Below are 14305 nucleotides of genomic sequence, written 5' to 3' on the forward strand. Positions count from 1 at the left end.
CCTCAGGGTACAATGATAAGAGAAAGTAGATATGTCAGAGAAATAGATAATCATACAAAGACATAATGTTTTAATGTAGCTCTTAGGAAGATGTTGTAAGAACTGATACTGGGAGGTTTGATTTTGTCAGGGAGGTCAGCAGATGGTTCTTGGTAAAAATGAGTCTGAAGTATGAACATGTCAAATAAGGTAGTGAATAGGTAAGTTGTAATTTCCTCTTTGTCAGGTGACAGTAGGGCAGTGAGGATGGCGATAAAGCTGGGAAGGAAGTAGTAGCCAGGTGTTAAATGTCTGTTCGAAGCTTTGCTCTGTCGTGACACTAGCTGCAAACAATTGGATGTTTCCTGTTCTTTGTTTGGCTTGGGAATGCTATATGTCATATCATGTTGCGTTTTAGAAGGTCTTTTCTAGTTGCAATTTGGAGAATGGACTGACTTCCGGTGGAGTTCTGGGGACTCCACAGAGACAGTTAAGAAGATAATTGCAGCAACTAAGAAATAAATATTGGTTAACTAGGCTCATGGTAGACTAAGGAGAAGTGAAAGCCTTAGGACTGAGTGCAGTGTCCTATGCATGTAATCCAGTACTCAGTACTCAGAAGATCAAGGCAGGATGGCTGACACTGGTGCAAGCCTAGATAATATAGCCTGGGCTACCACGTGTGTCCTCACCGCCAGTAAAACAAACAGAGAAATGTAGATGCATTGGGAAAGCAGGACATAAAAGTCAACAGGGCTTGGTGATGGATTGTTATGTGAGAGGTGTATCAAGGGTAACTCCTAGTTTTCTGACCTCCATGGCCAAGTGGATGATGTTGCAAGACCAGATTAGAGGTGGAGCAGGTTGGGAGGATAAAAATCACAAGTTTAGTCTAAATTCTCTTTGAAATGTTCAAGAGGAGACAGCAGGAATGTGTTTGGCTAGTGCAGGTGTGGACCAGAGTGTTCTGACCTGGTGATATAAATTTGGTTGACAGCATAAAGTTGGTTATTGATGGTGTAAATTTTATCACCTAGAAATGTGAGGAGTGAGGAGAAGCCCTGAACGTAGAATAATTCAGCCATGTAACAGCTGAATAGGAAGGCAGACCAGTAGAAGAGGAGAAGGAATCACTAGAGAAACAGGGAAATAGAAGGTTGTCATAGCCACGACCTCACACGAGCTGCTGCTGTGTTGTTTGCTAAGGGGAGGCCTGTTTGGTTTTGTGACAGTGGAGACATTGACACCGAGAGCTGTCTGGAAGAGCTGGGGCTGAAGCCATTGTTGCCCATGGGGACTGCAAAGAAAGACTCAGAAATCTGAGACCTGGGAGGGAGCGACCAGCAGAGAGTGAGGAGACTTTGTTTGATGAGGATTTTGGGTGCAGTTGCAGTTGTCTGCCTGTGTCTGTGGCCTTGTAGTGCTCAGTTTCAGTTACCCACAGTCAACCAAGGTCAGAATATTATGTGGAAAATTCCAGAAATAAGCAACTGGTAAGTCTTAAGTTTCACACTGCTGTATGAGCAGTATGATGCAATTTCGTATCATCTCACTGTGGTCCACCCAAGCTGCAAATGACTCCAGTGTATCCATGCTATATACCCTAGTTGCCCGCCACTCAGTAGCTGCGTGCATTACCAAATTAACTGTAAGTATTACATTATGTTCAAAGGAACCTTATTATATTTAATAATGGTACAAATACAATAAAAATGATGTTAGCACTTTTATTCCAGCACATTGTTATAAGTGTATTTTTTATTTTTTCAGTGCTAAGCATGCTACACAAGTAGTCTATCACTGAGCCACACCCCCAGCCCTGTTCTATTATTAGTTATTGTGAATTTCTTACTGTACCTAACTTATAAATCCAACTTTATCATTGATTTAAAAAAAAAAAAAAAAAAAAAGACTGTTCAGGGTTTGGTACAGGAGTTGGTTCTCGCCTTTTACCATGTGGTCCTGGGGATTGAACTCAGATCTTCAGGCTTGGAAACAAATACCTGTATGTGCTGACCCTTCTCTCTAGCCCTGAAGTTTTGCTTACTTGAAATTCTGATATTTTTGAGATACCCAAATCTCAACCAGTGGCACCCAAGAAGGGTGTAAGCACAAAATCAGTATCTTCAAAGAAACAAAAGAGGCCACTAGTTAAACTTCTCTTGAGAGTTTATATTTATTTTGGATTTACTACCAAAGAGTATTCTTCATATTCTTTTCAAAAGCAAAACCAGAGTCAGGCATGGTGACGCACGCATTTAATCCCAGCACTCAGGAGGTAGAGGCAGGCGGATCTCTTAAGTTTGCTGCCTGCCTGGTCTACAGAGCAAGTTCTAGGACAGCCAGGGCTACCCTGAGAAACTCTGTCTCAAAAGAAAAACAATAAAACAAAAGCAGAAGCAAAACCAAAATGCAAGAATGTTCTTGAGGCTGAGGATGTGGCTCCGTTGGTAGAGAGCTTGCCTATCATGGGTGAAACCCTGGGTTCAGTCCCCCAGCACTGCATCAAACTGAGCGTAGTGATATACTCCTGGAAGTCCAGACTAGGGCTGGGAAGATAGAGGTAGAGCCCTCCTCAGCTAAGTAGCAAGTTCAAGGCTAGCCTGGGTTATATGAGTCCCTGTCAAAAACACAGTTAAACCCATTCCTCTGAACCAAATGTGAGTTATAAATATGTAATATTCCTGAATTGACTTATTTTTATTTTGCTTGCTTGTTTTTGTTTTTCTTGAGGCTTTTTTGTTGTTTTGGTTTTTGGTTTTTTGAGTCTGGGTTTCTCTGTGTAGTCCTGGATGTCTTGGAACTCACTCTGTAGACCAGGCTGGCCTTGAACTCATAGAGATTACATGCCGCCGCCGCCGCCGCCGCCGCCACCACCACCACCACACAGCATTGTGTTTTGTTTTTTAGGCAGGTTCTTATCATGTAGCCATGGCTGGCCTGGAACTCTCTATGTAGACTAGGCTGTCTTTGAACTCACAGAGATCCTTGTTCCTCCTGAGTGCCAGGGTGAAAGATGTGTACCATGACTCCCAGCTTGATATTGACATTTTTATTGGACACATGCATTATTGTTTTAAAGTGTTTTATAGTGAAACTAATGTCATATGTTGGCATTTTAGGTTATATATTTCTGCCTAATAGGATACATTTGTTCAGTTATGATATTCTAAAGAATAAATTTATTCTATAAATATTTATCAAGTATCTATTATGTAGAATTCTGTTTTATGTGCTTAGGACTATAACATGAAAATATCTGTTGTCACAGAACTTCTATTCTTTCCTGTTGGAATATCAAAAACATGTTTTTTATGAAATAAATTGTCTTCTGCTTCATTCAAGAAATGAAAAGTTCATAAGCATCATATATACAAGGGAAAGATAAGCCGTTCTTCCAGTCAGTACAGGTTGGATTTCAGAGTGTTCTAAGTTTGGTAATTTGTGTTGGTCATTAAGGCCACTCCCTCACAGGGTCTGGTTTGTTCCATTGTTTTGCCCAATGCCAGATGTTCAGTGTTCATCAGAAACAGCTGCCACTCTTGCTAGCCTCAAAGAAAGCTAATAGTCAACATGGGGGACACTCCTGTGTTATACTTGCTGTCAGAAGTCTGCTTTGGGGCCTGGGGAGGCTCAGTCAGTAAAGAGTTTGCCTCACAAGCAACAGAACCTGGATTCAAGGCCCAGAAAAGCTCTGGTGTATGTGTTCTTGATCGAAATACATTGTATAAGTATATGAAGTTCTCAAAGAGTGATAAAAACTTTTTAAGATACTATGTTAGAATATGGGTAAGTAAATAAGGAAACAAAATCCCAAATCCACATCCTTTGTCTATTCTTTAATTTTAAATACATTCTAATATATATCATAAAAAATCTTAAAATGTAATTAGAACAAATTAAAACAAAGGGTATGACACATATTCACTTTCGTTTGTTTTCTAACCTGAAAATAATTAATACAGTTAATTAATTAATATTAAGAAGTAATTTAAAAAGCTGGGTTGCTGGCATGTGCTTAGAGGCATAGAGACAGGTGGGTCCCTGGGGCACACAGGCCAGCAAGACTAGTTGTTGATGAGCTCCAAACTAGTAACAGTCCCTTCTCAGAGAAGATGAGTGGTGTAAGAAACAACACTTGTCCCCTCTCCCTCTCTCTCCCTCTCTCTCTCCCTCTCTCTCCCCCCTCTCTCTCTCCCCTCTCTCTCACTCTCTCTCCCCTCTCTCTCTCTCCCTCTCTCTCTCTCCTCTCTCTCTCCCTCTCCCTCTCTCTCCCTCTCTCTCCCTCTCTCTCCCCTCTCTCCTCTCTCTCTCCTCTGTTCTCTCTCTCTCCCTCTCTCTCCCTCTCTCTTCCTCTCTCTCTCCCTCCTTTCCCCCCCTCTCCCCTTTCTCTCCCCCTCTCTCCGCATCGCTCTCTCTCCCCGCCTCTCTCTCCCCTCCCCTCTCCTCCCTCTCTCTCCTCTCTCTCTCCCTCTCTCTCTCTCCCCCTCTCTCTCCCTCTCTCTCTCTCCCCGGCCCTCTCTCTCTCTCCCAGCCCCCCTCTCTTCCCTCTCTCTCTCTCTTCCCCCTCTCCCCCTCTCTCGTCTCTCTCTCTCTCTCTCTCTCCCCTTCTCTGCCCCCCTCTCTTTCCCTCTCTCTCTCTCTCCCTCTCTCTCTCCCTCTCTCTCCCCTTCTCTCTCCCTCTCTCCCTCCCCCCCCCTCTCTCTGTCTCCCTGCAGATCAGGATGTAGCTCTCAACCACTTCTCCAGCACCACACCCATCACGCCTGCAGCCATGCTCCCCAACTAAATTCTTTTCTTTTGTAAGAAAAGAGAGACAGAGAGAGAGAGAGAGAGAGAGAGAGAGAGAGAGAGAGAGAGAGAAAGAGAAACACCACTTGAGATTGTACACACACCAGAAAAAGTCTGTTTGTGGGGTGGGAGTGTGTGTTGCTTAATTGGCAGAATGCTCGAATATCAGGCAAGAGGATCAGAAGTTCAGTGTCACCTTCAACTACATAGGAAATCTGCAGCCAGCCTGAAATACAATGAATCTTGTCTCAGAAATAAAAAGCAAATTGTCTGTTCCCTTTTCCTTTAAGTCTGTGCATTTCCTTTAATGCTGTGCATTTGATAGTATCTCCCCTAGTTTCATTTCCATAGCTATGATAAAATACCCTGACAAAAAGCAGTTTCGGGAAGAAAGTTCATTTTAGCTCACAACTCCAGATTACATTCCATCTCCGGGAAGAAGTCAGGCGGGAATTGGAAGAAGGTAGTCACATCACACCCAGAGTCTAGAGAAGAGAAATAAGCACGCTTGCCATCTGCTTGGCTTGCTTTATCTGCTCTTTCAGTTTAGGCCATAAACCCAGGGAATGGTGTCTCAAACTTTTAGGCAACTTAATCAGAAGAACCCTTTACATACATGCCCACAGGCCAGCCTGCTCTAGATTGAGTGTTCTCTACGACTTAATGTTTAATCTTTTAATAGAATAGGAAAAGATGTTTTCTATACCAAATTCAAGAGAAGAGCTTTTGTTTCAGTATGATTGATAACAACCTTCAAGCTATTGGTTAAAATAATACAAGTGCAGCTTTTAAAAGCTGTAATAATGTCGTGGAAAGCTGTCCTGTCCCTGAGATTCCCTGTAGGGCTGACTTCCAAAACCTTTGCACATCCCTTGTTTGTACTTGAAAGTCTGAAGCCCTGCTCTGAAAAGAGAGGATTGTAGGGGGTGGAGAGATGGCTCAGTGGTTAACAGCCATACAGCTTGTCAAGAATTCTGTCTCCAGCACACCCATCAGGTGGCTCACAGCTCCTGTGGCTCTGCCTCCAAGGGAATGAATGCAACACGTGTGTCTTCTGTGGCACCTGCTCTCATAGGCACGAATGTGCACCTGCAGTACACATAGTTAAAGATATCTTTACTTAAAAGTTTTTATATGTATGAATGTCTTCCTGCATGTATGCATGTATATATATCATTTGTGTGCAGTACATGTGGATACCAAAACGGCCTCGAATTCACTGGAACTTGAGTTACAGGTAGTTGTGAGCCTTCATGGAGATGCTGGAAATCAAGCCGGGTCTTCTGGATGAGAAACAAGTGTTCTTAACTGCTGAGCCATCTCTCTGCCCCCCCCCCCAAATTTTTTTTTTAAGTGGGGCCATTAGGCAAGATCACCTGGGAGTTAATTAGAATTGCAGAAACTTGTGCCCTATTGACCAGATCTGGCATTTGAGTATGCTTCCAGGTGACAGGTTCACGGAGGATAGCTTGGGAAGCCTCAGCCTAAAACAGCTACAGTTGCAGACTATGGGTAGACACAGTGAGGGTCTGTTTCTCTGCAGCCAGGGAAGTAGTGATTTTTACATCCTTACATGGTTAGGAAAAAACAAAGGAAGACTTCTTGACATAGCCACATCATATGCAGTTACTTCAGTGTCCATAAATAAAGTTTTATTGGAGCATAGCTATAGTGGCACAGATTGTGGCTGCTTTGGCTCAAGACGAATACTCATGACAGAATCCATGTGGCCTAAAAAGCATAAAATGGTTCTTTTCTGCCTCTTTGTAAAAAAAAAAAAAAAAAAAATTCTGGCCTCTGATCTAAAGTATACAAGTATGTGCTTCTTGAGTTTGAGAGTGGTTTGCAAATCAAGATCCACTGATTATAATGTATACAGTGCATTAGCTAATAATTCTTCATTGTAGTAAAGTTGAATTAATAAAGCCAAGTCTGTATTGAATAAATTTAAAATTTTAACCTTCCTTTCTAAATGAAATATTGATGAGTTAAAGGGTTTTTCACCAGGGATGAATTTGTTAATTTATTGATAATTTCAAGTTTTGTTAAAGAATGAAAAGTATAATTGAGTTAGGTGTGATGGTGTATAACTTTAGTCCCAATGCTTACTTGGGAGGCAGAGGCAGGTGGATCTCTCTGAGTTCCAAGGCCAGCCTGATCCACATAGCCACATTCTGGGCCAATTAGGGCTGTATAGCAGGACCCTTTTTCAAAAAATAAAAACTACAATTATATCTACTCAGTATGTCTTGTGTTTTCATCATTAAGTGGCTTGAATAAACCTTTTTTCTCCCTCCACCCTTTATGATTCTTTTAATCTTGAGATTGGGAATGCCAGTAATTGTGGATGGTTTTGTAGGTGGAAACCTGCTAGTCTTGGTGGATCAGCACGCTGCCCATGAGCGAGTTCGTTTGGAGCAGCTTATTTCTGGTGAGCATCTGTCTGCAACTGCAGATTGCAGACCCCCAGCCCAGTTGATATGCCGAGAGTTTCCTCATGTGACTTGGGAGGAAGGATGCATTGTGTGTTTGAAATTTAGGCTGAAATCATCGAGTCTGAAAACTAATGAAAGACTGCAGTACTTTGCTCTGCCAATTCAGACACACGGGTCTGATGGACTTGGTCACAGACGTGTTTCCTATGTATTTATTCTCCGCCCAGACCTACAGAAGGCCTGGGTTAGTTCATTCTGTCGCACAGCACAAAGGTATGTTCTTCAATGCCTGTGTACTCTCACTGGGCCTTCCCCAGAGTCCACAAAGTCCCATAAAAATACTTTTATTTTAAAATCTCGTTTATTTGGGCACAGGTAGTGCAATCAGATTGGTCTAATTTTAAAAGGTACAAAAGGAAATATAACAAAGCATCCTTTACACCCTTGTCTTTCATTTCACTGTATTTCTTTTCTTAGAGGCAGCTGGTATCGTGCTGTTTAGATGTATCTTTTCAAAGTGACTGTGCTGTTTTGATTTGTTTGGTTTTTTGTTTGTTTGTTTGAGATAGGGTTTCTCCAGGTAGATGTTTCATTAACTGGAATGGCAATAATATTACTGCCATTTTCTTTGCACTTATAAAATGAAGTCCCCATCCCCTGTTCTCCTCCCCCGTCCCCGGAAAAAAACCCACAACCCTAAGTATATTTTGCCAGGTGATGCTGGCACACACCTTTGATCCCAGCACTCAGGAGGCAGAGGCAGGTGGATTTCTGTGAGTTTGAGGACAGCCTGGTCTACAGAGTGAGTTCTAAGACAGGTAGAGCTGTTAGAAACCCTGTCTCAAAAAAACAAACAAACGAAGGCCCAAGAGTTTGGAAAGATACAATCAAAACAGTGGAAGAAAATTGCTTAGAGTAAGGATTTAAATTTTGAGCCCCCACCCCCTTACTCATTTTGGTGGGTGAAATACAGTGGTTTGAGAAATGTGTAGGTCGTGACTCTGGTCAGCAGTTCCCAGCAGCTGGAGGGTGGTTGCCAAGTCTCGTTTGGCATCTGGCAAATCAAGTTCAGTTCACTAATAGCAAGCATGTTTGTTGCTCGAGTGTCTAGAGTTTGTGGTAATTTTTAACAGAGCTGTCTTCACGATAAGCACATGTGAAGCTTGTGGAGACCCTTTACACTGAGCTCTGAACTTTAGATCTTGGATTTACAGACAGTTGTGAGCTGCCATGTGGGTGCTAGGAATTGAACCCAGGTGCTCTGGAAGAGCAGTTTTAACTGCTGAGCCATCTCTCCAGCCCTGAGCTCTGGGCTTTAAGAAAGCTGATGACCACAAGAAATGAACTGGCTGTGCAACATCATGAGATTTTTGCATAAAAGAATTGTTAGGAAGAAAGGGATATCAGAAGGCTTGATCTTCCCATGGCTTGTCCAAGACCATAACAGTTATTAAAGCCATTGGTTGTGGTGTGTAGCAGTTAAGGATTGTGGGCCAAGAATCTCAGGCTGAGGATGTCATCAAAGAAAACTTGAAATGCAAGAAATGAACAAGTGAAAAATTTGGCTCATTAAAAAGGAACTTATGGGTCAGTGAGATAGCTTAGCCAGCAAAACATTTGCCATGGGAGCCTGATAACCCAAGCTCAGTCCCGTCCCCCACATAAAGGTGGAAGGAGAGAACTTACTCCCAACGTTGTCCTCTGATCTCCATGTGTGGGCCTGGCTTGTGTGTAGCCCCCTGCCACACACCACACACACACACACACACACACACCCGTACACACACACACACACACACACACACACACACACACACACACACACACACACACACACGTAAATAATAGGGAACTGGAGAGACAGCTCAGAAGTTAAAGCACTGGCTGCTTTTGCAGAGGATCCAGGTTTAATTCCAGCTCCAACATGACAGCTCACAACTGCCTGTAATTCCAGTTCCACCGGTTCCAATGCTCTCTGATGGCCTCTGTGGGCACCAGGCACACACATGGTATGCAGACATACATTCGGGCAAAACACCCATACACATTAATATTTTTAAATGAAATAATAATTTTAAAATTTATACCCAAACTTAATTACTATATAGGGCCTGCATCATTTGAGAATAATACTGGCAAATTCTTTTCAGAAACTGAGAAACCTTTCTGAAGGAACCATGAAGCCCTCTTGATACCACACATAATAACTACAGGAACACTGCTTGTTCATTGGGATGTAAGAGTTTAGTCTTCTCTTTTTTATTTTGAAAAACTGCTAAAATGAGTAAAATGTCTGGCTTTCCCTTAGTTTGCTACTAGAATCCAAATTGTAGACCTGAACACTGAGCACACTACTTAATTGCAGAGAACTTTACCATGGCCATGCCTCACCCAGCATCCTTTGACTGAATGTAACAGTCTTCCCTTCTTATTTTCTCATTCATCTCTTCCAATAGACTCCTATGAGAAGCAGCCTCCGCAAAGCTCTGGTCGGAAAAAATTACTGTCTTCCATGATAATTCCTCCTCTAGCCATCACGGTACCAAAGGAGCAAAGGAGACTCTTGTGGTTAGTAATACCTCAAGGACACGATGCTGGTAGTATATAGCTTTACAGTAACTTGTTGAGGTTTCTGCATAAATATTCCATCTTTTTCAGGAAAGGAAACTTGGACAAAAGTTGTGAGTGGCTTACTCCAAGGTCATAACTGTTAGCTGTGGAGCGGGCACTCGAAGCCTGTCTCCTGACCCCAGAAGTCATTCTTCCCACTATAGCATAGCTATTGAGTATAGGATAGAATTTCCCTGATAATTTTTTCCAGCAGTTGGCTTAGAACACTTTTCTCATTTCTTGGAACAGCCAAGTGTTTATGCTGTACTGTTTCTGAGAGCAAAGTTAGGGTAGTAATTGCTTCCATTCTTGCGTCTTGGTTCATTCTAGATTCTTCATTACCATAATCTTATTAGGAAGAAGCCAAACACTTCGATGCCAGGGTGGGGCAAGTCCTGGAGCAAGTCACGAGATAGGTCATTTTCCCACTTCTGGGCAGTGTCAGTTATTGAAAATGAAAAGACTGTCAGTTCATTTCAGGTTTGAATGTTCACTGCTGCCAATGTAGCTTTTTTTCCCCTAGAGCATAATTCACTTGCTTAGTGCCACCAGCACACCCCAGTCCGGACAGCTCAGATCTTGGGGCTGTTAATTACCTCTGTCTTTTATGATTGAGAACATTTTCAGAGCTTCTCTTTGAGCCAGATTTCTGTAAATGCAGGCAGTAAGTTAGTTCCTTAGTGGAAAATGAAAACTTGGGAGTAAGATTTGGGAGCAAATTGGTTCTCTCAATAGAAAGACAGAAGAAAAAAGGATTACTATGCAACAGTTCTCCCTCATATGTGTGCATCTATTACAGGATCTCAGCAGATGCCTGAAAAGGCCACTACTGAGGCCTGTGTATGTGTTGTTTTCCCTGTAGATTGCCACCTTATACCACAGCTATCTGCATGTCCCGCAGCATTGCCACATGGGTCCATGATCAATCTGTCTTCCTTTTTTATGCTTTGCTGCCTTTGCATCACTACTGATGTGGTTTGGGGACATTAGGGAATCAAATAAGGGTTACTTCAGCGTAAAAACTGCAGTACTAGGCTGGAGAGATAGTTCAGTGCTTAAGAGGACTTGCTGCTTTTGCAGAGAACCCAGATTTGGGTCCAAGCAACCACATGAAGTCTCACAACTGACTGTAACTCCAGTGCCAGAGGATCCCATGCCCTCTTCTGGACTCTAAAGGTGCCAGGCAAGCATGTGGCATACATACATGAAGGCTAAATTCATACACATGAGATACAATTATGATAGATAAATCTTAAAAAAAAAAAAAACTGATACTGGAGCTGGGCATTGGTGGCACACACCTTTAATTCTAGCACTTGGGAAGACAGATCTCTGTAAGTTCGAGACCAGCCTGATTTACAAAAGCTAGTTCCAGGACAGCCTCCAAAGCCACAGACAAACCTTGCCTTGAAAAACTAAAAAAAAAAACAAAAAAGCCCTGATACTGGAGTGGTCAGCTGTAACTAAGTGACCAGCAGGGGTGTGGCATATACAGTGGCTATGTAGGACAACAGGATGCCTCAGTGGGACAGCTTGAGATTTTATTTTATCAGACTTCTCAGAGCAGCATGCAATTTGATTTTATGGCTGGGGATGCATATGCTTAGCATGTGCAAGGCACCAGTTCAGTCCCCAAAGTGAAGAAAGAAAAAAGTTTACTTCTGGAATTTTCCATTTACTTTTTTGGATCACAGTCAACCACGAGTAACTGAATTCTTAGAAAGTGTAGCTGTGAATGAGAATTACTGTAATTGAAAAGGAAATCTGATAATAAAATCCTAAACACATATAAGCATAAGGAAAACAATACAACTTCCAAAGGTCATGGGCACTTTTGAAAACTATCAAGTTTTTGGAAGCAGCACTGAAGTGGTGAAGTCATGCTTTTACATCTGAGGCTGTCTCCTTAGGTCTTACCACAAACATTTAGAAGATCTGGGACTGGAATTGATCTTTCCAGATGCTAGTGATTCTTTGATCCTTGTGGGAAAAGTGCCGCTCTGCTTTGTAGAAAGAGAAGCCAGTGAGCTTCGAAGAGGAAGATGCACCGTGACTAAGAGCATCGTGGAGGTAAGATGCCTCTTCCCGTGCCTGGGGAGCAGCCGAGCGCCCCGAACTTCAGTGCTCATCTTTAGTCAGCACACGTTTGCTACAGTCAGGGTGCCGGTTGCTAGACATTTAAAGATAAGTTAGCTCACAGTAAGGAGGAAGGAAACAGTTATACTACAGAGAGGTGTGTGTGCTTACAAGAGAGCGTTACATGGGGCACCTGATGGTCAGCTCCGAGGCTAAGGAGTAAGCAGTTTAAAGCTAACTAGGGTTTCACAGTGAGACGTCGTCCCAAATGGGGGTGGGGGTGGAGAAATGGCTTAGAAGTTAAGAACACTGAGTGCTCTTGTAGAGGACCCAGGTTCTGTTCCCAGCACCTATGTGTTGGCTAACAACCATCTGTAACTCAGTTCCAGGGGCTCCAGGACCCTTCTCTGGCCTTCATGGGCATCAGGCACACATGCGATACACTTACATACACTTAGGCAAAACACTCGAGACAGCCAGATGGCTCAGCAGGTACAGGTGCCGCAGCCAGATCTGAGCTGAGTTTGAGCCTCAGGACCTACCTGGTAGAATGAGAAAACAAACTCCCTCAGTCCATCCGCTGACCTCCAAGTACACATCTCGGCATGTGTACATGCATACACGAATGCACACGTGCATATGCATTTAAATAATGTAAGAAAATAATGCACAAAACTTAGAAGGTAGACTCGGTGGCTAAGTTAGGATACATGGGCAGGTTTGGAAGCAGAATGAGAAGTTAAAGCTATTGTACTGGTGGGCTGGAGAGATGGCTCAGAGGTTAAGAGCACCGGCTGTTCTTCCAGAGGTCCTGAGTTCAATTCCCAGCAACCACATGGTGGCTCAAAACCATCTGTCCCCTCTTCTGGTGTGCAGATATACATGGAAGCAGAATGTTGTATACATAATAAATGAATAAAATCTTAAAAAAAAAAAGCTATTGTACTGGTTGCCATATGATTTGACTAGGTCGGGGGTGGGAATGGGGAGGAGGGACAGATTTGACAACTAGATGAGAGGGAAACTCCAGATTTGATGCAAAAGGCACACAAAGGAATAAAGAAGAAAAGATACATGACAGTGATTCTGGGGTGATTGCTACCTCAGTGCAGAGACAGTGCCTTCAGGTACAGATGCCAGGGGCCTAGCAGACTGCTGCTCTGGTGTCTAGAAAAGAAATCTGGGTTGTACATATCTGTTGTCCAGAACAGCATGTGCATTTGGTGATGTCAGAAGGTGAAGAAGGGCCAGGAGACAATGAGACTGACCAGGAGGAAGAGTGAGAGGGAGGGAAGGAGCAAAGGCAGAGCCTATAGAGCACAGCTCTGAGGACATGTAAGGTCATGGAATGACACCAAGGGAGAGCTGTTGGATGACTGGAAATACTGAGGAAGGAAGATCCCAGGAAAGGGAATGTTGTCTCAATTAAGTGGAGCTGTAAGCAAGAGGAAATAGTTAACAGTGGCCAGGAAGAAAAACCTGAGCAGTTGGGCTTGGTGATGACTTGGTTGATCTGCAGTCATCCCATTGGGATGAAATCGGAGCATAGCGGGTCAGGAGTGAGGCTCTAATAACTCTTCCAAGAACCTGTAATTCCAGCACTTAGGAGGCTGAGGCAGGGAGATTACAAGCTTGAAGCTAGCGTGAACTACATAATTCTAGGCCAACTAGCCTGAGTGAGTTGGACAATCCCCCCCCCTTCTCCCTCTCTCTCTCTCTCCAAGGACACCAACAACAAAAAACGGCTTGGGAGTAGTAGGTCAGTGGTAGAGTGCTTGTCTAACATACAAAGCCCTAGGTTTCCATCCATCTGAAGCACTTGAGGGAAAAAGACATCTCTGGCTGCATACAGACGGAGATGAGGTGGTGGCTGCAGGTTGGAAGTGCTGGAGTTTGCATGTGCAGGACAGAGGGCTGTGGAGCATTTTGTCCTAAGATGGAAGTAAGACATTGAGGCGCGAGAGGCACTCCCCGTCCCAGCCTCTACGTTATCTCCCTTTCCCTTTCCACCTTGCCTGCTGGTGACAGCCTTGGCTCTGGCTCTGTGTTCAGCAGATGTCTTTTCTGCCCACACAACTCCTTTCTTCTCAGACTCCCACTCTAGATTTGGAGTCAAATTTGGATTCAAATTGTGTCAAATCCAAAAGATAGGATCTTCGAGAATCTTACTGTAATTCAATACCTAAAGTTTTAACCAGAAAATCATAATAAAAACTCCTGAAGTGACTTCAAAGACTACTTTAAAGTTTACTTCAAACTGAAACAAAGCTTATATAGTTTCAGAAATTTTGATTACATTAAGTCAGGCTGATGGGAGGATTCATTGACTTTGGAAGAAGTTGGAACAGTTCAGTGTTGAGGTGACTTTGTGAATCCTAGCAATCGACAGTCATTGCTACATTTCTTTTTTTCTG

General features: G+C 43.1%; 1 protein-coding gene across 2 annotated transcripts in view; it reads left to right on the top strand.

Annotated features, from left to right (window-relative positions):
- The window catches only part of Mlh3 (mutL homolog 3), a 38253-nt gene that overhangs the window by 17613 nt on the left and 6335 nt on the right, over positions 1-14305 (top strand). The window contains exons 6-8 of one of the 2 annotated variants that reach the window (XM_035445159.1): positions 7130-7201; positions 9662-9773; positions 11726-11885. In XM_035445159.1, the coding sequence (XP_035301050.1) occupies positions 7130-7201; positions 9662-9773; positions 11726-11885 (344 nt within the window). Of the gene's footprint in view, positions 1-1211; positions 2248-7129; positions 7202-9661; positions 9774-11725; positions 11886-14305 lie in introns of those variants that run through there. The other variant, XM_035445160.1, reaches the window with a different exon arrangement.

The sequence above is a fragment of the Cricetulus griseus genome, chromosome 5, assembly GCF_003668045.3.
Source record: "Cricetulus griseus strain 17A/GY chromosome 5, alternate assembly CriGri-PICRH-1.0, whole genome shotgun sequence".
In the NCBI taxonomy this organism is placed as follows: domain Eukaryota; kingdom Metazoa; phylum Chordata; class Mammalia; order Rodentia; family Cricetidae; genus Cricetulus; species Cricetulus griseus.